The sequence below is a fragment of the Amblyomma maculatum genome, chromosome 4, assembly GCF_055883805.1.
Source record: "Amblyomma maculatum isolate TAMU_Amacu chromosome 4, ASM5588380v1, whole genome shotgun sequence".
Lineage (NCBI taxonomy): Eukaryota > Metazoa > Arthropoda > Arachnida > Ixodida > Ixodidae > Amblyomma > Amblyomma maculatum.
Window position 1 is genome coordinate 50,581,641 of NC_139347.1, and position 21,751 is coordinate 50,603,391.

The 21,751-nt window shown below is 44.7% G+C and overlaps 1 protein-coding gene across 2 annotated transcripts in view; it reads right to left on the reverse strand.

The window, feature by feature from the left end:
- Window positions 1-10: 10 nt before the first annotated feature.
- mtm (phosphatidylinositol-3-phosphate phosphatase) overlaps window positions 11-21,751 on the reverse strand; it is a 33,412-nt gene continuing 11,671 nt past the window's right edge. For both annotated transcript variants that reach the window (XM_084601371.1, XM_084601370.1), the window contains 9 exons: window positions 19,496-19,708; window positions 18,100-18,258; window positions 17,960-18,034; window positions 16,961-17,149; window positions 12,456-12,851; window positions 10,311-10,403; window positions 8,981-9,094; window positions 7,150-7,329; window positions 11-829 (listed from right to left, as the gene is read on the reverse strand). In XM_084601371.1, coding sequence (XP_084457497.1) covers window positions 692-829; window positions 7,150-7,329; window positions 8,981-9,094; window positions 10,311-10,403; window positions 12,456-12,851; window positions 16,961-17,149; window positions 17,960-18,034; window positions 18,100-18,258; window positions 19,496-19,708 — 1,557 coding nt within the window. In that variant the 3' untranslated portion in view covers window positions 11-691. The remainder of the gene's footprint in view (window positions 830-7,149; window positions 7,330-8,980; window positions 9,095-10,310; window positions 10,404-12,455; window positions 12,852-16,960; window positions 17,150-17,959; window positions 18,035-18,099; window positions 18,259-19,495; window positions 19,709-21,751) is intronic.

Below are 21,751 nucleotides of genomic sequence, written 5' to 3' on the forward strand. Positions count from 1 at the left end.
AATCATGGCATCGCATGTGGTATAAATTTATTAAATAAACCAACAATATAATATATACAGCCATTATAATGCAAAAACACGGCGTTTGTAGTTTGAGCTATTTACATCAACGTCATACGTGCACATAGTACCACATCTACAGCTTTCACTTTGCTAGCCACAGTTAATTTTTTTTTATAATAATACACTGTATTGGCAAATAGCCAATCAGTTAATAAACAAGTAACTAAAACCTAGTAGCAAAGAGCACCTAACTATCCTTGAAATATGCTTCCTTCCCATTTGAATAAAACACATACACAAACATATGCAAGCAAAACTCATAAAATTATCTCCACTGGGAGAACTCTATACTGATAAGGCAACAAGCACTATGTCACACTGAGGTCCAGACCAAAAGATGATAGCAGAACTAGGTAGCAAAAGAAGATAACAAAATAATTAAATGTCCACATTCTGTGCAACTAGTGAGATTAAAAGTCTATGGTGGGCACGCATCACAGGTGGTGGGCACGCGTCAGTTGGTGGGCACGCGTCACACATTCACACGAGGTGTTCCTTGTGACACCTCGGCAAGGTTTTACAAGCGTGGCAGAGAAAAGCTCTAATAACATTTGGCTGATTTCTGAGGCTGCACAACTATTACAAGACAATCTGAGGATGCACAGCTAAGCTTTCATTGTAGCTACTGCTACACTGTAATAGGTGAGGACACTCTTGGTGGAATCCGCGATGACTTGGACTCATGCTCCTTTTTCAGTTCTTCTAGCTGCCTCTGCAGTTGAGCACGCAACTGCAGAAGCTCCCTGCTACGTACTTGCAAGGGTTCCTAAGGGGTGAGAAAAGGAAGAAAAAAGGTGGGGATTCAATATTCCTGCTTACTCGAACAAATATAGCTCAGTATATCTGTGATGCTGTTATAAACCATAACCATTGCAGTTATTCTCAGTAATTCGCAATGCCTGCATACTGCTCATTTTTAGTCAATTCTCACAAACACAATAGTACACTATACACAATAGTACACAATAGAGGAATTTCTCCCACTCCTACACAGAACTGCTTAGTTGAGACATTGCTGTCAAACTGCCACAGTGCCACCATCAGCAATAGTGGGAGTTTGAAAATACAATGTTTTTGGCAGTATGCAAACTCCTTTACAGAATCTCCACTGGAACATTATGCATAGCTTGAGCCTTTAAAAATTCCTCTGATGGCTCAAACCTCGCATGAGGTAACAGCTGCACTGATTTTCTTGACCTAAGGCATAGCCGGTCTGCGATGGGCTGCAAGACTTGAGTGCTTGACAGACAAGCACCTTAAACCTAGCAAGATTGCCTTAATTCTTGTGAAGTGCATGTAAAGCTGTCTCAACTTAAATCTCAAGTAATTTTCTTTTTAATGCAAAAGCTTTAACGACCCCGCTCTCCAGGAAATCGGGCAGCATCAGCATCGTTGGCACTGTGAACAAAATATCACAGGCCTGTCTATGGAAAGTGGCAGCAACATGGCCGGGCATAACTAGTCAGAAGGCTATGTAATGCCACAAGACTATGTGCCATCGAGTTGGCAAGAGATACCAACTACAGTAGCTCCTGTGAGAAGGGACTCAACCCATCGGGACCCTCTGATACTGAATCAGATGTGCTACTCTCAATTAAGTAGGTGCAATCATATGGAAAGGTTAAAGCAGAGCTTTATATATCTATGTCCGGTGGGCTTGTACTGTCAGCAGCAAAAGTTTGCTGGATCTCCAGAACATGGCAGAATGACGGAAAACTGCACTGCAGCACCATCTGCCGCAATTGTGCCTGATCACAAGGCTAACGAAACTTTCGTCTGAAGCTCGCTTTGCACACGCCTGTCCTTTCTTCGCTATCAAGTATTTATCATAGCTTGCTTCCCCGTGCCGCACTTGCCAGACTCACAGAAGCCACTGAAGCGCTGGGGTACATTCGCCACCAGTCTACTTTGGCAGGCGCGATGGACGGAGTTCGCCGGCACCTTTCGCACTGCGCTCTGTGCAAAGATGGTGACAGCGATTCAGCGGCAGCTGCGAGCGTCAAAAGCGCATCCAGAGGAAGGAAGCGACGAGGCATGCTTGATAGCGAAGAAAGGACAGGCGTGCTTCAGACGCAATTTCCATTAGTCTCGTCACCGGGCGCAATAGCAGCAGATGGCGCTGCAACGCATTTTTCCTTCGCTCCGCCCTGCACTCGAGATCCTGCAAGCTTTTGCTACTGAGAGTACATAATCGGCTAGCTTAAGATTGCATGTTAAGGAGTGTGTGAGATAACGCAGGCATAAATTAAGGAATTCATTGTTAAGTGAGCAGCATAATGCATGTACACCTGTGTGCAAAATTGGAGACCACACGAACTGCTAATATTACTGTTTTTCTGTATAAAAAGTTATGTCAGACAAAATTGCTCGAGCAAGACAGCAAGCAAATTAAGGAAGGTACCCTATGCATATCTCAGAACCATCCATCTCCCTTCAGAAAAAGCTGGCGTGCAGTTTTGTCAAAGCACGTGGACTCTCAACTTTTGCGCACAGGTGTACATAAACGGCAATTCACAAGGAGAGCAGCAGAAAGGGGGCATTAACGCTGTCGTGTCATACCTTAAGGACAGAGCATTTTTATTATGGCAATTTTCCAACCGTCAGAGACTCATCAAACTTACATTAAATATCAATACAGTAAAACCTTGTAAATTCAACCCCTGTTAATTTGGAGATTCGAATGATTCGAACGAGGAGTGCAGTCCAGGCCAACAAACATGAAAATCTATGGCACTGGGAGCTCAATAATTTGAGTGAGGGCAGATTCACATTAGTTAATCAATGAACGAGGGGAGGAGGGGTCCTGTCGAGAACAATCCACAAAATACAAGATTTTTTCCAAAAAACAGCACTGCCCACACATCTCCCGCATGTGTGCTATGACAGGCGTGAGGACAGTCGGGCGTCCCCATTGCCAAGATATAGCCCAGCAGCAATAGTTTCAGCTTTGCTTCTCCTAAATTCACGCTATCTCGCTTCTGTCATCGGGAGCATGCGTTGGCCATTTGTGCTGTTTTGAATACAGCTATGCACAGCACCCATATATTAGTTCTATTCTGGGACGGCGCTACAATATAATAACGACTATGCATACTATATCTCTTTCTCTTGCATCCACATGCTTTTACTGCTCTTTTGTGTTGGTGTTTTGAGGACGCATTACTGCCCAATCCATAAGGTGAAGAATTCTCAAACGAGACAGGCGCGCTTGTCGGGAGGCACCACTGCTACTGTGTCACACTATGTGGAGGCACTTACAATTTTTGAAGCAATTCTTGGACATTGCAGATAGTGTACACAAAGCAAAGCACTTGACAAAACTGCAAAAGGTTGTTTTCGCTTAGTTTTCATTTCAAATGCATCAACAACTATACCACAGGCATTAACTAAATAAGATTACAGTGATGCAAATGTTTTTTTGGCAGTTTTTTAAGGTCCTTTGATAATATGAATTTGTGAATAATTCGAATATTTTCCTTGCTCTCTTAAAGGCCAAATTAATGAGATTTACTGCACAGTCTAAAGTAGCGGCTTTCAACCATGACATACTAGGAATGCTTTGAGGATGACTGTACCTGAGCATCCTAGTAAGATGCAGTTTGCGGCTCTCTAAGTTTGTTCATAATGCGAAGAATTATATTAGGTTTGTTTCATGGGTATGCTCTAAATAATAACCCAAGAAATACTGGGTCAGTTCATTTCATTCTGTGTTTCGTAGAATGGGCCATATATATATGCTGCAATATATGCTTTACAAAAGTAAAGAAAAATTATTAAATTCCTCCTCCCTCCCCCAAGTCATTTCCTTTGCTTGCATGATTTGTTTTCTATGTTTGGACAAAGTTTCGTCATGGAAACCTACGAAAAGGTACACGAAGGAATATTACAGCCCATAGTGGTGCATGCTGTATATCTTATAAGAATAGCAAAACCTGCATTTCTTGAGCCTCGCTATCTCTCAAGCGCCACTAGCAATCGATGCTGTCTTGGGCACAGTGGAGCGCATGTTTGCTCGCGTTAAAACCTGGCACCTCAGGTTCGCTCTACGCCCTACAGACTGCCATGTGTCACCATTGGTCTTGAGGCAGTGCTGTTGCCCGTACCTACAAGCGGATTTTATCTGGAGCCTTGAAGTGGCGTCTGCTCTTGTGTTCTGTTGGCTACGCTTTCTTTAATTGTCTCAGATTATGTTGTTTTGGCAGTGCCATAAAAAAAAAGGAAGCATCAGTCTTATGTTTGTATTTCTGCGATCATGGGCCAATGCTCATTAAAAAGTAAAAACCAGCATGCTGTTATAGCATCCAGATGTGAAAGTTGCCAATGGCCAGGAATAATAAGAGAGTCGGCTCCTGCTCCTGAGAGGCAGGTTCCCGCCAGTGTATTTAATGTAGAGGCTGTCATAGAAGTGCATCCAAGCCTTCAGCCTTCAGCCTCCAATGATAGTGCGTCTGCAGGAGGAGGCTTGGATGGTGGATGCCATGAATTTGCACAAATTCTTCGTGTACTGTTGCTAGCATGCAAAGCATACAATCAGCTGAAAAGAACACCATGTGGAAAAAGAGGCAGCAAAAAGCAATGCAGTCAAAAGAATGCCAAGGACAAATTGTGCTGCCTTCCAGAGGAGAAAATGATGTGGTCAACTTGGAATGCTTTTTTCCTAATACAGTAGAACCCCAGTATAGTGAACTCTGATATAGTAAAGTGAAACTGAAGTCCCAGTTCATGTTCCATAGAAGACTGTACATTTTTCCCCCTTTACAGTAAAGACATTTTTGGCGAAAATCGGTTATAGCAAAGCGTGTCTGGCTGTGGCGATGACTTTCCAAGAAATAACATTGCCGAACGTGCGCTACCTAAAATCGCGAGACAATTTTTTTTCTTTAGAAAAAAAAAAGAAATGGCTTTACCACCCAGCTTAGCAGCACTTAGGAGAAGCCAACTTTACGTGGGCATTAGTGCCGTGAGGAAAGGCATGCAGCGCATAGGGGGAGGGGAGTAAGGCTGTCTACAAACACAGAAAGAAGGCGGTGCGATCCGTTCTGAAAGTAAAAGACAATAAAAGTACCGCTAGAAGTGGGGAAGGGAAGAAACAACCGAATATTTCCTGCACTGTGCAACACTAAGAACATGATAGCGATAGCAAGAACTGGAGGCACAGTGTATGCGGCTTAGCAGTGCTTGACTGCTGCGTGCATTTCTCATCTATTACCTCTTAAAAGACAGAAAAAGCGAAAGATGACACAGTGACCATGCAAGGCTTTGGATTTCACTTCGTATCAAACTCGGTTGTATTCGTAGCCATGTTGCCCTCATGCTTAAAAAGTACTTCCACAAGAACTGAACAAAAAATCTTATGACTTAAAAAAAATGGCACAGAGAAATGATAAGAGAAAGATAAAAGTATTTCAGAGTTTGTTTTTTTTCTGGCACACATTAAATGTGTTCTCATCATCGCTCATGTGGTTACGATATGATGATGGGCCCTAGAATGCTACTGACAGTGTTAACAATACCGTGAAAGCTCATTAATTCGAACCTTAACCATTCAAATTTCAGGATAATTCGAACTTTGCTACTTGGTCCAGCCAAGCTCCATAGAAGTGTATGTATAAAATGCCCCCTTTTTTCTATCTATTTATTTATTTATTTATTTATTTATTTATTCATTCATTCATAGTGCATATATACATACATACTGGAGTTAAGAAAACTACATACTAAACTGGAAATTTGAACTAGACCCTCTTCTACGAATGATTCAAACTACACAATGCCACAATATGAGTGGCTTGGCACGCAGCACGTGGCCAAAGAAATGCTCCCACGATAAAGCAGAACAGTCACGAGGCCGCACCACCTCCAAGAGAGAACCTAAAAACAGGTAAAATCATGAAAGAATGGGTAAAACCAAACTGGAACCGTGACAAGCATGAATACAGGAGAGCAGCAGTTGGTGGCTGTAGCGACAGCCACCTGCTTTGTTCCCCGTGACCTCCAAGACCTGCAACTAAAGGCTGGTTAATTTGATACCCATTAATTTGGAAATACAGATGTCTCACTATCGGCGTAATCCTAGCCAATGCCCGTGTAAGGCTATAGTGTCAAATGGACACTTCAGGTCTCACATTTGTTAGACCACGTCCAGGCTCTATGGCGTGGTAAATGATGTTCAGAATAGCACTCCTAAAACCTCAACTACATGCTGCGGAGGCAACCACGCACCTCTGGCATGTGCGCAATTGGCAGGCACGACCAAAAAAACAAAAAACAAAGAACATAGACTTTCTTAAGTCTCAGAACAGGTCAACCACTTGGTTTCAGTTTCGCTTTTATCAGCTTTGTGCCATTTGCACCAGCCTGCGGCAACGACAGCTACTGGTTGTGCATCTGCCAGCCAACTGATCACAGCTGCACAACATTTCAGATACTCACTGGCAGCACTTCACGTTTTCTGCCCTTCCATCCATGTAATCTTTCCACTGCTCCAGAAATATTTACTCAAGTGCCGCTCAGCACATCGTATGATGAAGCACCCTTACACCCGAAGCAGGCTTCTTGTAAAGGGGCACGGCCGCTACCCCAACGCATCATGAAGAATGCCTGGGAGGCCCTTATCATTTTCAAGCAGTTCTACTCTGATAGTCCAGACAATGTGCACGCAATAAAGCATTGATGAAAATTAGAAAAATAATCACAGTCACGCCATTCTCATTTAAAAATGCAGGCGAACGTTACCGAATAAATTTACCACAATGCAAGTAGTTCTTGACAGTTTTTTTTTTTTTCAGGGTCATTCGATAATTAGAATACCATATGAGCCTCCAACATTTCCCGAGATTGCCCCAGAACCATTTTTCAAGGTTCCTATAATAATCCCTTGCCCCTGAAATATTGACTGCCAAGGAGAGCCCACTGTCTGTCGGCATCATTCGCCTCTTGGGACAAACCCCATGCAATGGCTTCCAGACAGATTGGGAATACGAAGGTCACGATTTTTTGTATGCAAAATTATTTCCCAGCTAAATTCCAAAAGAAAGAAGATACAAATGGGAGCACCAGTGAAAGCAGAAAAGGCAAGCCACCAACCTGTAGACGCATGCGCGGGTTCCAGCGACAGTAGTAGCCCTTCCAGAGCTGGATACGACGCAGGCTAGCCACAGGGAACAGGACATGCTGCTGTGGGTAGCTGGCATACAGAGGATTGGTGTACTCTTCAATGTCACTGTTCACCAGTGACCAGAGTGACTGGGTCCGCTCACGTACATTCTGAAAAACCAGAGTGAAAGAACCAGAAAACCTTTCACAACCCAGGCTTAAGACAGGGACATGTGTGAAAAGCTAGTGCAATTAGCTGCGGCGCGCTGTTGCGAATGGCGCCACAACGGCCGATCGCAGCTCTTTGCTTGCGTCTAACAGGGTAAACTTCAACGACGAACCACGTGCGGCAAATGCACCAGCAGCCGGAGACAGCCAAAACAAGCGCGAAGAGTGGCAATGTCACGGTGACGCAAAAGTTCACTTTCTGTGCTGTGAGGCACTGCTGACTACGGTGCTGGCGACGTGGCCTGCCAGCGCTGCGAACCAACCAAGACGGCTTATGCTGGCCACCGATGCTTTAAAACTGTGTTAGTATTGTTTCTTTGCGTACATAACAAGTTAAGCTCGGGAATGTCAAGGACGAATAAATTGTGAAGATCACTGGCCAGTACTGAGGTGCTGGCAGGACTGATAACTGCGATACAAGTGGGTCTTTTCACATACCACTCAGCTGCTGCTGCCCGGCACAACTCGCCTGGCGTCTGCTAGCTCCACTACTGAAGGTGTCACTTAAATCGAGCTTGTTTTTATTTTATTACAACACAGGCTTCCCAGTATAGCGGTGATGAAAACCTTTTGGCCGTTCCGATGCGCCGTCCGTTGATAGGCCTAGTGGCAACTAAGGCAGGCAGGGAGTTCAGCTCATCGCCTGCTGGTGTCGCCGTTGTCGAAAGCTCCACATTGATGCAGGCATACTGTTGTTGCATTAGTATAGCAAGCAGTCCTTCTGATAGCATTGCTATTTCGTCTTTTCTGGTATAATCGTGAAGTACTACATCAAAGTCCAGCAGCGCTCAGACACTGCTGCACACTGATGCCAGCTGTGGATGGAGCTTGTGGGAATCCGCTCGCCGATGCTTTCAGCGCTGCATGTCCCTGCTTGCAATGTGGCGGCAGTTCGCAAGCGGCGGTGGGGGATGCACGTGCGAAAGCTTGACCGGCGCTACCCTGCTGCAGTGGAGTTAGTAGGAAACCTGCAAGCTGTTGCTGACCAACCACCCTTGTAGTGTGCACAGGTTACAAAGTGTGCAGCGTGATACTCTCTGTCAGCATATTTGACAGTTCCACTCTACTCACTTTAAACACAAAGTCATCTTTGCCCCCATGGCAAGCTAACTGCCTTTCGTGAGCACCGAGATGAACCGTTTTCCCTGAAAAGTCCACTTGTCAAGGTTGCCGGTATAATTTGTACATCTTCGACATAGCTGGTGTTCCCACACATAAAGTCAAAACAGAAAGTCTGACCTGAAAGGTTTGGCTGGAATCTACTATGAAAGAAGTCATCCATTAGGCTGAATGTAGAGGTGCATATAAAGGTAAATAGAGCACACTGCCACCTTCAAACTTTTTTTACGCATGTCCCCTGGTTGAAACTGGCAGCTCTGGTATGTGAAGACTGGCAGTAGAATCTAACGAGCTTTCTAATGGAGAAATAATGTTTCTTTATGTCCTGCAAGGAAGGCATGAATACAATTAAAATGGAATAGCGAGCTCCATTTACTTAAGTCTGTTCCTGTACGTTGTCAGGATTTTTTCCCTTCCCATGTCTTGCAGCCAAACTACAAGCCCTAAAGTATGGCTTCTCAGCCAGCCACCTCACCTCTTTGACTCTCTGCTGCTCCGAGTTATAGAGGAAGGTTCCAAACAGGCAGCTGTACAGATGGTCCAGGATGGTGATGAGAAAGTGCTCATTGAACTCGAATGCATTCTTGAACTGCAGTAAGAAGAAAATTCCCCTTCAAAAGCAAGCCAACATGGGTCAGTTACTGGAAGCTGTTTTCATTTGCCGCGCCCAGAAATTTGACACCAGCATCAAAACATCTTAGCTGGTATGATATGGCATGAACATCGTAAAGTGGCTCAGGCTACAATGGACGCCACAGTAGAGGGTTTCTGGTTCAAAACAACCTGGGGTTCTTTAACACGTTCTGACAACACAGAGCAAATGGGCAGTTTAAGCATTTCACCTTCAATAAAATGCACCTGCCTTGCCGCCCGGTTTGAAACTCCAACTTGAGGCCAGCAGTCAAATACCAAATCCACCAAAACACGGCAGGTTAAACAGTTTCACTGCGGCCTCTGCACAGTCCTAAAGTAAAAAAGGGTGCTAATTCTCACTTAAATTTGCCACATCATATAAAGAATCATTAGTAGCTCTATTACTACTGTCATCATGGTCATTCACTTGCATCAGCTGGGAGAGAACCCCCTAACGGACATCATGAAAATATGATGCTATCTGCTAGAGTTCAACAACTTGCCACGTTGAATGGGTGTGCTTCCCAGGAACCACTCGGGATGCGTGTGCATGGCTGCTGTCACCAAGCAAATGACAGAATCAGAAAAGTGAATGCCAAGTACGGATCAGAAAGGGTTAAGGTAAGGTATGGGTGGCACCATTTTTCACTGAGACTGTCTTAGAGAAACAAACAGTTTCTAGATGCTGCACGAGACAGGTTGCTCACATTGTTTATTTTGGCTAAATTTGCAGTGTTAGCAGAGGTTTATGTCTGTCACACTGCAAAGCAGATACAGAGGAAGGATCCGTAGAACTGCAAATGTTTTACTGCACCATTACACTATTACAGAGACCTGGCTTCACTATTTATTTTAAACATATTGATGTTCAATTTCCTCATTTGCTGCAACTGCATCGTTCTGCCTAGAGTCAGAAAGTGGGGAAACAAATGGCTTTGCCTTTCACGAGTACTGATTCCCCATTATTGTGCAGCACCCACGACTTGACACACCATCCCATCCTTCCTCTAACCTGTGCATTTGGTAAATGCACCTGCAACCATGTCTGCTGATATCTTCATCAACTGACACAAGTTGTCAGTCTGCTCACACCTTAAGAAGCTATGGAGCTACCATGCAGCCTATTTTGACGAGCTTGAGCTAAAGCATCCCACACAAGACAAGACCCGCACCTGGTTCATGACCTGCCATGTGCAATCGATGAACTGGAGGAAAACTGGTGACCGGTCTGCATCCGAGTGCTTGTCGTCACCATGACCTATGCGCTGCAAAACGAGTATTCGTAAAACAGCATGAAACAGGAGCAACCCACATCTATGACGAAGGTGCACAGACCTTCACACACTATCTAGAAAGAAACTGGCCAGCCTCATTTTAAATGACAAATTCCAGATGAGAGCACAATGACGTTCCAAGCAATCAGATTGTAAACACATCACAGTGCAAGGGCTGAGAGCAGTTGCTGACACATGAAAGAAGTGCAGAGCACAGCATGAGTTCAAGTACAGTTGAAAAGCATTTGTTGTGGTATTTGCTTTCAAGCCCACTGGTCAGGGAGGAAAGAATAAGTAGAATGTATTTTAATCTTGATGAGATTATTTTGCTTGCAGTGCATCAGTAACATGATTAAGTCTCTTGCGCTAGGCAGTGACTATTTGCAAAGCACCAGCTATGGTGGTTTCAATGCACAGCAGGATAGGCCTACCAACAGACAGCGAGCAACATGCTGCCAGTAAGCTAGAGGTGGTGGAACATTTCTCAGAAGGCATGCTCCTAGGCTGCCAGTTATCTGCTACAGTGTTTTATATAGTATTGAATTACCAATATATAAACAATTTCTTCCGCGTTCAAAATATCTGAAACTGTTCATACTGTAAATCTTTCAAGACATAACGAACCACTATCGCATGACAGTCATGTTCATAACAAGTGGGTTTTACTTCCAGTTCTGCCAGCCAAAAGACAGTATTCGTGAGATAAAAGAAAAACTGAGAAGTTGTCAGCGCCAAAGGCAGCGAGAGCAATATGGGCAAACCCACTCTTACGCGAGCCCACAGCACGGCACTACAACACACAAGCATAGAAGTTCACTGATGAGGCTGACACTATGGCAGCACCCAAGCCATGCGAGTTTTGAGTTTGTCATTTGTGGCTCCTATGCCAGCCTTCAGTGAGGAATATATGTGCTGTACAATGGTCACAAACAACTATCGTTGCAAGAGATAAGCGGCTGCGGAGACTGCCATCACTCTTCTAATCTCCTATTAGCCACCCTAATGCCCCTCGCTCTTGGCTGGAGATACCAGTGAACAAGCAATTAATGAAGCCGCACATTAGTTAACCTAATGCAACTCACTTTCAACTGGAGATACCAGTGAACAAGCAGTTAACCCTTTCACTGTCATGAACGTATCGGTACGTTTTTGCACTTTGCCTCCACAGCGTCACCGACGTACCGGTACGTTCTCTATCGTGCGTTCAAAATTTCACGCCTGAGCGGGAAGCTGGCGCCCTTGCACAGGCTGCGCCATCTGTGATATCTTTCTACAAGTTCGTATTCTGCCCCACGTTGTGTTGGTACATATATACTGAAGAGTATGGAGCGACCGTGCCCACCCCCTTCTTTCCTGGGGGGTGCGGTCGCACCGCACGCGCTACTCTACCACGCAAAGCGATCATGCGGCGCACGCAAATGCGTGCCTGCGGTTACGAGTTAAAAGGTTGTTCTGCCATCTACCGCAGGTTTGCAGGTTTTTATTTTTATTCTGTTGGCGTGTCTGCTATGACGCGTCACGTTCAGGGGCTCACGCCGTTGCCTCTCCAATAGGTCGACACATGACTCAATCGCTGCTTTCACTCTCTCTTGCCACACCCTTGCTTGCAGCTAGCAGCAGCAAAGGAGGTTGTTTTAGCTTCTTTCCACCTCCCTCCGTCACCTTGATTTCACAACGTGCCATTTCTCTCCGTAGTGTGGGCCGCCGGAAGTACGCCCTGCGTGCTTGTGTTACTTTCGGATGGCTGTCCGCATGACACCTTCGACTGCGGACTGCGGACATTACCCAACCTAATGCAACTCGCTCTCAGCTGGAGATACCGGTGAACAATCAGTTATTGAAGCCACACATTAACCAACCTAATGCAACTCGTTCTCAGCTGGTGATACAGTGATCAATCAGTTAATGAAGAAAAACAAACACAGGCCTTTGATGTCATGTGTTTGGCCCCTTGCGCTTCACTTTCAAGGCACACCTGTGCCTACTAGAGTAGTAGAGCAGAGTGAGGTAGAACAAAGCAAAGCCCACGTCTCACCCACCTACCTGAGCAAACTTGTGTCCAAAGCTGAGCCACTCTTTCTCAATGAGCACCTCGAAACCCCGAATGGTGCGGTAGTAGGGATCGAGCATGAGCATAGCCAAGCTGGTGAGCTGTGCGGTGCGGTCCCACCCGTCCGAGCAGTGGACCAACACCGAACCCTTAGCACCTTCCAAGCGGTGTGCCACACGCAGTGCACCTGCCAGCACTGTGCGCACATGCTGTAACCAGTGGGTGGCCTCCAGGGATGACAGCCAGCGGGCCTCGTCCGCAGCACTTGGGAAGCAGGCCTCCTTGAGTTTACGCAGGCTCTCGCGCATCACATGTATGTTGTGGATGTCCAGAAAGCACAGCTCCGTGCAGCGGTATGCTTCATCACTCTCATATCCGCCACCCTTGGCCTGCATTCCACAGCAATGTGCATGTGATGTCAGCCCATGAAAATTCTTTCAACAGGCGGATAAGGAGCTAGCTATTGCACATAGCAACAGAGCCAAAGAGAAGTGGAAATAAACTACCCTGCAAGCCAGGCAGTGACGTCTTATTAATTTAGTGCTTATCTCACTTGTATAGCGATGGACCTGGCTTTTCCAAATCCCACTCTCAAAATTTAGGCATGCAAAAGTCCCAACCAGGGCAGAGTGCATGCCCAGTTAGAAATGCAGGAAGGAATGATGCCAACAATATTACTGTGAAAAGTCCTGCATTCTGGCTGCCTTCTCAAACTACACAAAGTACTACTCTGTAAAACTGCATACACACCTCCTTTAGCCATGCAAAGGGTTCCCAGATAAGTCCGAAACAAATATAAGCACAGAGGGACAAACTGCGTGCTTTGGGTTTACTCTTGTAAAACTTCTCCAACTTGCTCAGCCGTGTGACATATCAGGCCTCACAAAAATGGGCACCTTCTTAGAGAGCCATCATTTTATGTGAAAATGATAAAGCCAAGCTTTCAGGGTACCTGTGAAGAACTACTGTAGACTCGGATATAGTAACGTGAAACTTAAGTCCCACTTCATCTTTCATCAGGGTTCGTACAGATTCAAAACAGGCAAATTCAAGGATATTCAAGGAATTTCAAGGCCCAGATGGAGTATATTTAAGGACTCAACACAATACTACATGCAACAGTTTTCAATATCAGATACTAATTTTACTGAACAAAATTGAAAAAGAAAATTTCTAGGAACAACTTGTATTGCACTAAGCCAACATATTAAAGCCAGTATTGCACTAAGCCAAAATAATTAAAAAATGTTGTCTTGAAGAACACCCTGCAATGCATTGCACCAAATGTCGAAGAGCAATCCATTCTGCAAAACTGCTAATGGCCTAATGGCAACTTCAAGGGAGCTCCTGCCACTTTTCCTGAATCTTTTCTTCAGTCTTGCTTCGTGCAGCCTTCCTCAGGCTATTGGATCTGACAATTTACTTCAGATCATTAGCTGCCTCTTCCTTTTCAGCATACGTATCTGCTGAAGCCGGTATAAAACCGGTGCAACAGCAAGCGGTGCAAGCCGGTGAAACCGATGTGCAGATAAGTTCAAAAAAGTCTCCTGACTGGTAACTGCTGAGAAGTCTTCCCTCCATGCAGAAGAACCATGGAAAAGCGCACTCAGACTGGAAAGCAGACAGTCGACTCCCCACTTACTTGCTGTAACACCTGCCTGTAGGCGTTGTGCATGGTGTGGAGGCTACAGGTCCCAATGTCCATCTATTGAACTTGGTATGCTTGATGCAGGTGCTCTTGGAAATTCTTGAGTAACTTAAGGTTAAAATTGGGACCATCCATTGAAATCTGAAGAATTTTCTCAAGAGGGAAAGGCTCGAGCGCACTCAGCAGCTTTCCTTGGATGTCCTCGGATGTCGAGTGCCCCATAAACACCGAGGTATACAGCTGAACCCCGTTATAAGAGACATGGATGTAACAGACAGTCGGCTATAAGAGACACCATTCACCCAAATGGTTAGCCACCCTATGAGTTTCATTACTTGGACCTCCTTTTTACAGACATTGGATGTAGAAGACAACTGGCTATAAAGGTCAAATTAGCCTTAAAGTTTGGTACTCAGTCTTGCTTATAACCGACATTTTAACAATATATGTGGCACCATCCATCGCCAGGTTCAGTAGCTGCTACGGTGAAAATAAAAGAGAGACACACCTGTGCCGTTATTATTAATTACAACTTCAGAAAACAAAGAACACGTCAGCCAGCTGTGAATTGACTAAGAGAAGCCCATGCAGTGGAAATGCAACATAGAGAAGCTCTTCAGGCTTGCCACGAAGAGCACAAGTGCGACTGCATATGCGAGCATTGGGAGTGCGCGTTGAGTTCTCCAATTTGTAGAGCTTCCTATCACGAATTATCATAGGTGTGTCCACTAGTCTGAAGAATATAGCGAAAATTGTCTATTATGTTGCATTTCAGTATGAGTGACAAATCTATATAGTAAATGCAAAGAAAGTGCTCAGCTGCTAGCGCGGACATAAACAAGTCATTGTGTCTAGAAAGCGAAACATAGCTAAGCCAAGATCAAAACAAATGACATAAAAACACAAGTGGTTCTGCTATGGTGAGGGCAAATAACTGCTCTGTTTGCTGTTCAACCAGTTTCAACTCCACTCAGAAATGCCTTGTTTGCTTTTCATTTATTTTTCATCTCAATAGCGACACTCGCAGACAGACTTGTTACTCACAGCCACTGTTACCCTTCGTCAAACAAGCATAAATTTCTGAGGGATATTGCTGCTGGTGATGTTTTATAGCTTTGGCTGCTTCTGAAACCTTGGTGGTAAGCTAGTTATTTTTACGATTTCGTGGCTTTTTTTTTTTTTTTTAATTGAATTTTTGTAGTGCTACCAGACACATAACTTAGTTGCGAATCTTAGTTGCGAATCGCTAGTTGCGGTGCCAAGTCACATCATGATCGCACTTTGCAATCGCTGCAAACATAGTTTGCACATCGGCCATGAGGCTCTTGGCCTGATTTTCAAGCTTGGAGAGGCTGTGTTGAACAGCATCAGTGCAGCCATGAAGCAGACGATTTACAACTATTTCAGCAGTAAATAAATGTAAGAAAGTTGCAAGGTGTAGTCAGTGTGGTGGTCCACCAAGCAAATGCAATATGTAAATGAAAGCTATAACGCTTTTGCGACATGATGCATCGTTCTCTTTTGCGTATTTTAGCCGCAAGATGCCTGCACCGAAATGAGGTCTTGTTAAAAAGTGTAAACGTGGTACCCTGCTTATAAGGGACCTCTCATATAAGAGACAAAAAGTGCCCCTTTCTTGCGGTAACATCTTCATCAAGCACTTCTGCATGAGGGACGACCACTGTGTCAATTGTAAAAAAAAAAAAAAAAAAGAAGAGACATCTTTTGATATTGCAGGCTGCATTGCAGACGACACTCCACCACATATCCTCTGAGACGTCACACAAGCATTCCAAAATGGCGGTCGCTCTCGGTGGGAGGAGCTTCCCGATTCCGATTTCTATCATGTTTTTTTGTAATATGCGTCACGCGGTAGGCACTAAAGCTTTGGAAGTAAAGTCACAGATCTGTATATTATTCATAGAAGTATAAAACGGCAATACATTGAACGACCCTGTCGTCACCCCTTTAAGCAACAGGACATGTTCAGTAAGTAGGCATTTAATTACCAGAAAGCATCTTCAGGACCATGTAATCCCAACCACTGATATAGTAAAGGCCCTGATATAGTAAAAAAATTTGCCGGTCTCAGTGACTTTACTAAAAAAGGGGTCTACTGTATTAATGTGCATTGCTGATATCCCCATAGACACAGAGGACGTCTGTAAAGTTTGACAGTTTCAAAAGCATTCACATCTCCCACTTCCCTCATGTACTCCTCAAAATGATGAAGTGTCTTCATGCTCAGAACAGTGCACCATATCCAGTAATGTGTTTCTCAAAGAGCCATTGCAGCTCCATAAGGTAGTGTCCTCTGCTGGTCTCTCTAACTGCATGTTGGCAGCTCAGCCCTTCGATTGGTTGGCGTGTACAACATTCAAATTTTTCCTTTTTTTCTGGTTTACATGTACAAAGCAACATAAGAGCAGACACATGCAATAGCTTAGAAGTTAACTGCATGTTTAAAGAGTGCCAACAACACCCCGAACTTCAGTGTACTTTTAAATCAAAGAAATAGCTGCAGAGCAGAACTGCTTTTTAGAGCAAGAGCTTGATGTTTTAGACACTACTCTCGTTCTCATCAGAGTAGCAAGTGAGAATAGCTATTTCAATTCCAAGTCCTTTCAAGGAGTTACCACTCAGTAAAGTGTAGAGCAGGGCTAGCAGCCCTGTTTGAGGTATGCCTGGCAGGCACACTTTCGTAAATGACACCTCCATCTGCCCTATGCCCATTTCTGAACACCACCAAAAGTGACAGATGGAAGAGAAATCAATAAACACTGGTGCCCACAGCAGCGTTAATGCGCAAACAGCCATCGAGTAGACAAAACTATGGGTACATGGGCTCACCTTGTTGGCAACAGCATTCACACTGGGCCGGGCATCCATTATGAAGAGCTTATGTGAGTGAGCATTTGCGTCCATGATCATCTGCAGGTAGCTCTCATCCTCGGTGCTGCGTTTGCCACTCACACCAACATTGGGCTGGCTGCAACGTGTTATGGTCGCCTGTCCTTCTGGGTGGATCCACGAGAGAACCTGAGGCAGCAACAAACGAAAGCTTCTCAAGAAATTGCACAATTTGATCCCATATGCAGCCTGATCAATCGCACATTTGGAAAAACAAATGAAAGATTATGTGTGAGCATATATGTACATGGAATTAAGCAAAATTTCACCATAAGAACACCAATTTACAGGCAATAATACCAACAATTTGTCTGCCAATGGGCAGCCTTAAGAGGCATGCATTTCATACATGTGAGTTTTGCAGGCTCTACAATGTTGAAAGGGCAACTATTTATCCCCGGATCTTCCAATGATTACTCAGTCTGTTGGTTGCCAAATTTGTTGGTATACTAGACGATAGCTCAGAATTGCAACGACTAAACAAGCAAAGACATTGGCTGCATTATATTAAGATGCCTACGTAGCATGAAGCCATCAAACGAGTTAAAAAAGATTAAAGAACAAATTCAAACAATGGATAGGAACAGTTCACTCTGAGACATGTGATGTCATGCTCCAGAAAGACCGCCGCTCGGGCCCTTGACGGTTTGCTTCAGCACAAAGCATATTTACTGCTTGTGATGGCCGCAACATTACTGATTTTTCAACATGAACTCTATCAATGGAAGTTCTTTCGGTGACATCCCTTTTACATAGACGACTGATGCAAGAAATTAGGCTCTAGTAGCAAGAGCCAGTAAAGCTAAGACCGGGCTGCCAGTAATAAGCTTTTTTTCTTCTTGTTTTTGATCCTTCTTTAGAGGATGGCACAATTATTCATTAGATTGAGTGAGAAATATCCTCACTAATGCACAAAAATAACATAAAGGACCAACCTACCGGAATACGGCCCCGACTTCGAAAGCTGGCCACGGCTTCCAAAAGGCTGTCATCTGCTGCAGCTGGCACAGCAAGCTGCAGCACATGGAGGATGATGCCGTGAAACAGCTGGCACTCGAGTACCAAGTTGTGCTACTCACAATGGCGGGATAAGTGTCACACAGCTGATAGTTTTCATTTGCCCGGCTGAGACGCCAGCTTTCAGTGGGCAGGCCCTGGCGTCGGTACTCGGCCAGTGGGTCGTACACGGCCCAACCGTTGACAGGGAAGCGTCCTCCATACTCGAAGGCAAACAGTGGCTGCAGGAGAGAGTAATCTGCACCTCCCAGTTACCATAAGATGCTTGCTACCTTTGAACATGAACAATCCCTGCCTTGACAGTGAACTCAGTACTTACTTTGGCCTTTAAATCAAAATATTTAATGCTGGCGAACTCCCAGTGAGCATGTACCCTTGTCATGGCCACAGGCATACTATTTCTATGGTAATGATTCTTCCCCCAAATACCACATCCTGCTTTTTCCATTTTCTTCCTCACTTCGTGCTCCTGTGAGGCAGAACATGGTTCCGAACAGTGTCCCCCTGGCATTGATAATTCTAACAACAGCCGTACACAAATGCTTAACACAGCTCGCAACTTAGTCATAATGTGGGAGAATCACCTCCCAGCAATCTCAGCTACTATAGTAGGAGGAGTAATGTATGCTACAGCTATGAATATACTCTAAATGCATCAATGTTTGTGGCTGTACTAATTTGCCTGATACCGACTATGGTTGATACCATATATACCGAACTCGAAAGAGAGTGCAGAATAGTTTGATATATTGATAATTGAATATATATAACACAGCGATAAACAAGACAACCTGCAAGCTAAAAAGTATAGTGCAAGAATGCTAGGGACCTACACCCTGCAGCGACATGCCGCTTGCTGGAGTACTGGCAGAGTGCTTCTAGACTGGATGTTGCTAGGTCTAGCCTGTCTCACATCGAGGCTGCCGCAGACGCTGCTTTACAACTAGCAATTGCTAAGCACAAAATGTCTAATATTGTTAGCGGTGCACTATAAGCAGAACTATCCTTCCTAGCATTATGATACATTTGGTTTTCGCAGTGCTTCTGACAGCAGGCCGAGCGAAGCAAGCATGAGAGAGCCACCAACAGCCGGAAATCAGCTTCGTCCCACGGCCAATGTGATACTGAACGCTGGCTTTGCCACGTGGTAGCAGTGCTGTGTGGTCAATGATTTCACTCTCCTCATGTCATGAAGTTTTATCGTACCTCCACACTCCTAGCCGGGCCAATATGTGCACTCAAGAGAAGAGCAGTTACTGAATCCTTCCTTTTTCCTCAAAACCAATTTTCCTTTTCAAGCAACTTACCTACTCCCAATAATTCAGCCCAAAGCATTCCAAGAAACGGGATTGATACAGCAAGTTATGTTACATTCTTCTGCTATCTGCCTATACCACCGAAATGTTTCAATGCCTTAGTGGGTTGTCATTTAGCGAGCTATTTTTCAACTTCACGGACCAGGTTATTGGAGAGTGGAAAGGCCAACTTGTGGAGCTTGTCGAAAATGTCCCGGCGTGAGTGGTTCTCCTGCTTGTGTGCGAACTTGAGGCTCCGCAGGTCCTTGCAGAAAAGCTCGATCCCATACGCATTCTCTCCCCTGCTTGATGCGTAGCCAACCTTTTCGATGCGGCTCACAACACCAAGAGGGACCTCCAAAGTGAATCGCGGCTCCTGTCAAGAGTGGTCAGAAATTGCAGGGATGAGGCCCCAATGCGGTCATAACTGCTCAAGCACCAAGTACACAAAAATGTTCGCAGATCTGCCACCCTGGCACTCCGCTGAGCAATGGAAGTTGTACCGTGCCCTGCAATAAATAACGTATATTCCCAGACAAGCCTGGACAATGTTGCCAAAACTGGAGCTCTCTAAAGAGCCCCCACACCCCAAAGAAGCACTACATACTGCAATGCCAATAGCCCACAATAAAGTCCTTCACCCAGCCCTACCTTAAGGAGACCTGATTCATTACACTGCTATACTCCTACCCAATGCAGGGGTGCAACAGCTGAAATAGGATTTGTAGCAATTTTCGGAGCAGCAAAATCTTAGTTTTGGAGCAGTAAAATCCATATTTGGAGCAGATCATAGGAAAACAAAACTGCACTTTGGAGCCCTAATTCAAATTTTGGAGCCGATAAACGGAGAGGAAACCTTACTTTCGGCACTAAAAAGTGAAGAGATGTGAACATCGGACTGTATGAATGTGATCCAAATAAGATATAGCAAGGGCCACCTATAACTGGCGCTTGGCATATTTACTTTAGGAATCCAGCGTGTGCCTATTTTGGTAAATAAGCAATTTGTACCACAAGGCATGATATGCAACTAAAAAAATTAAGTGAGCCATAAAACCGAGGAGGTTAACTTTTCAAACATCGGGGGCAAAAAAAAGAGAAAGAAGCTAGAGAATATGCATATCATATACTTTTTTTGCGTCTAGTGCAGTTTGACAATCTCAATCACGGGATCTTAACCTCGCAAGACTCATAAAAGAAGGAGCTCTAGACGAACCCGAGGGGAGCTCTAGACGAACCCGAGGGGAGCTCTAGACAAACCCAAATCGAAGCCATGACTGCGATCAGCTTGCGCCCAAAAGTGAGTGCAGGGAAAATAAAAAATTAAAAAAAAAAAACGATTCAAAAACAAAAAAGAAAAGACAAACAGATCAAAAGGCAAAATGCCACATACCGAAAGCAGATAAGAAAGTAAGTCGTAAGAGAAGAAAACTGACTAGCGAGTTCCTCTTAGGCCAGTGAATTTACCTTTCTAGGGGCTGGCTATGATTTGATTTTTGGCTCGATATTTTGATTAGGGGAGGTAGGTGACGACTCAGGATATTAGGTAATATATTTTGTTCACGAAGCCGACTTAATATATTTCAATGTTCCAGCATCCGCAAATGTTAATTTTTGAAGTCTTGGGCTCCACAGCGGCGTTACAGAATTCAAGATCCAAGGCTGCTGCGCGTTTCTCGACCTACTGACACCCCCAAAGAAATTTTCACAAGTACTACCTCAAGTTATATTATCACAAACACAGAAGCCATAACTGAAGTGCCTCCTATAGACAAGCGTCAGCCCGTGACGTCAGTGGAGATGCGGCGGCGCTGGCGACAGCAGTGACTTTCGTGGTGTAGGCAAAAGCGCGAGCCGTCTGCATTGGATGCGCGGCGCTTGCCGTGTTTTCGGGCATAATTCCCAATATTTCTGCAAACTGTGGTGCGGTTGACTGCGCCTCGGCGCACAAAAAATAAAATGGCAATTGTTTTAACATGTTTCTTGCGGTCGGATTAAGATGAGAGCTAAGGGCAGCGGCATTGAGCGCGACAAGTAGACTCTTCGGTGACGGATTGCCTTCGCGGCTAACGTGCGTTGCACTTCTGCACTGAAACTAGATCAGTTTGTTTGCAACCCTTAATTGTCATGATTGCTTTTCGGCTGCACGATGAATAGCGCAAGAACAAACGCCTGCAGCTCGTGCCCGTTTTGATATACTATCAAGTCAAGAAGTTTAGACGTGATATTCCGTGTGCATATATGACCCCGCGGGAAGCCGCACTGTGAGTTTCATTCACCTGCAGTACTGCCCGGGTATATGTTCACACAGAAAAGGACACAAAAGCTGCTGCGAAGGTAATTGCAATTACCTTGAGCGGCCACTCAGTGCGATATTGCCGAAATATGCACGCACTTGTATAGTAGCTTTTTTTTTTCT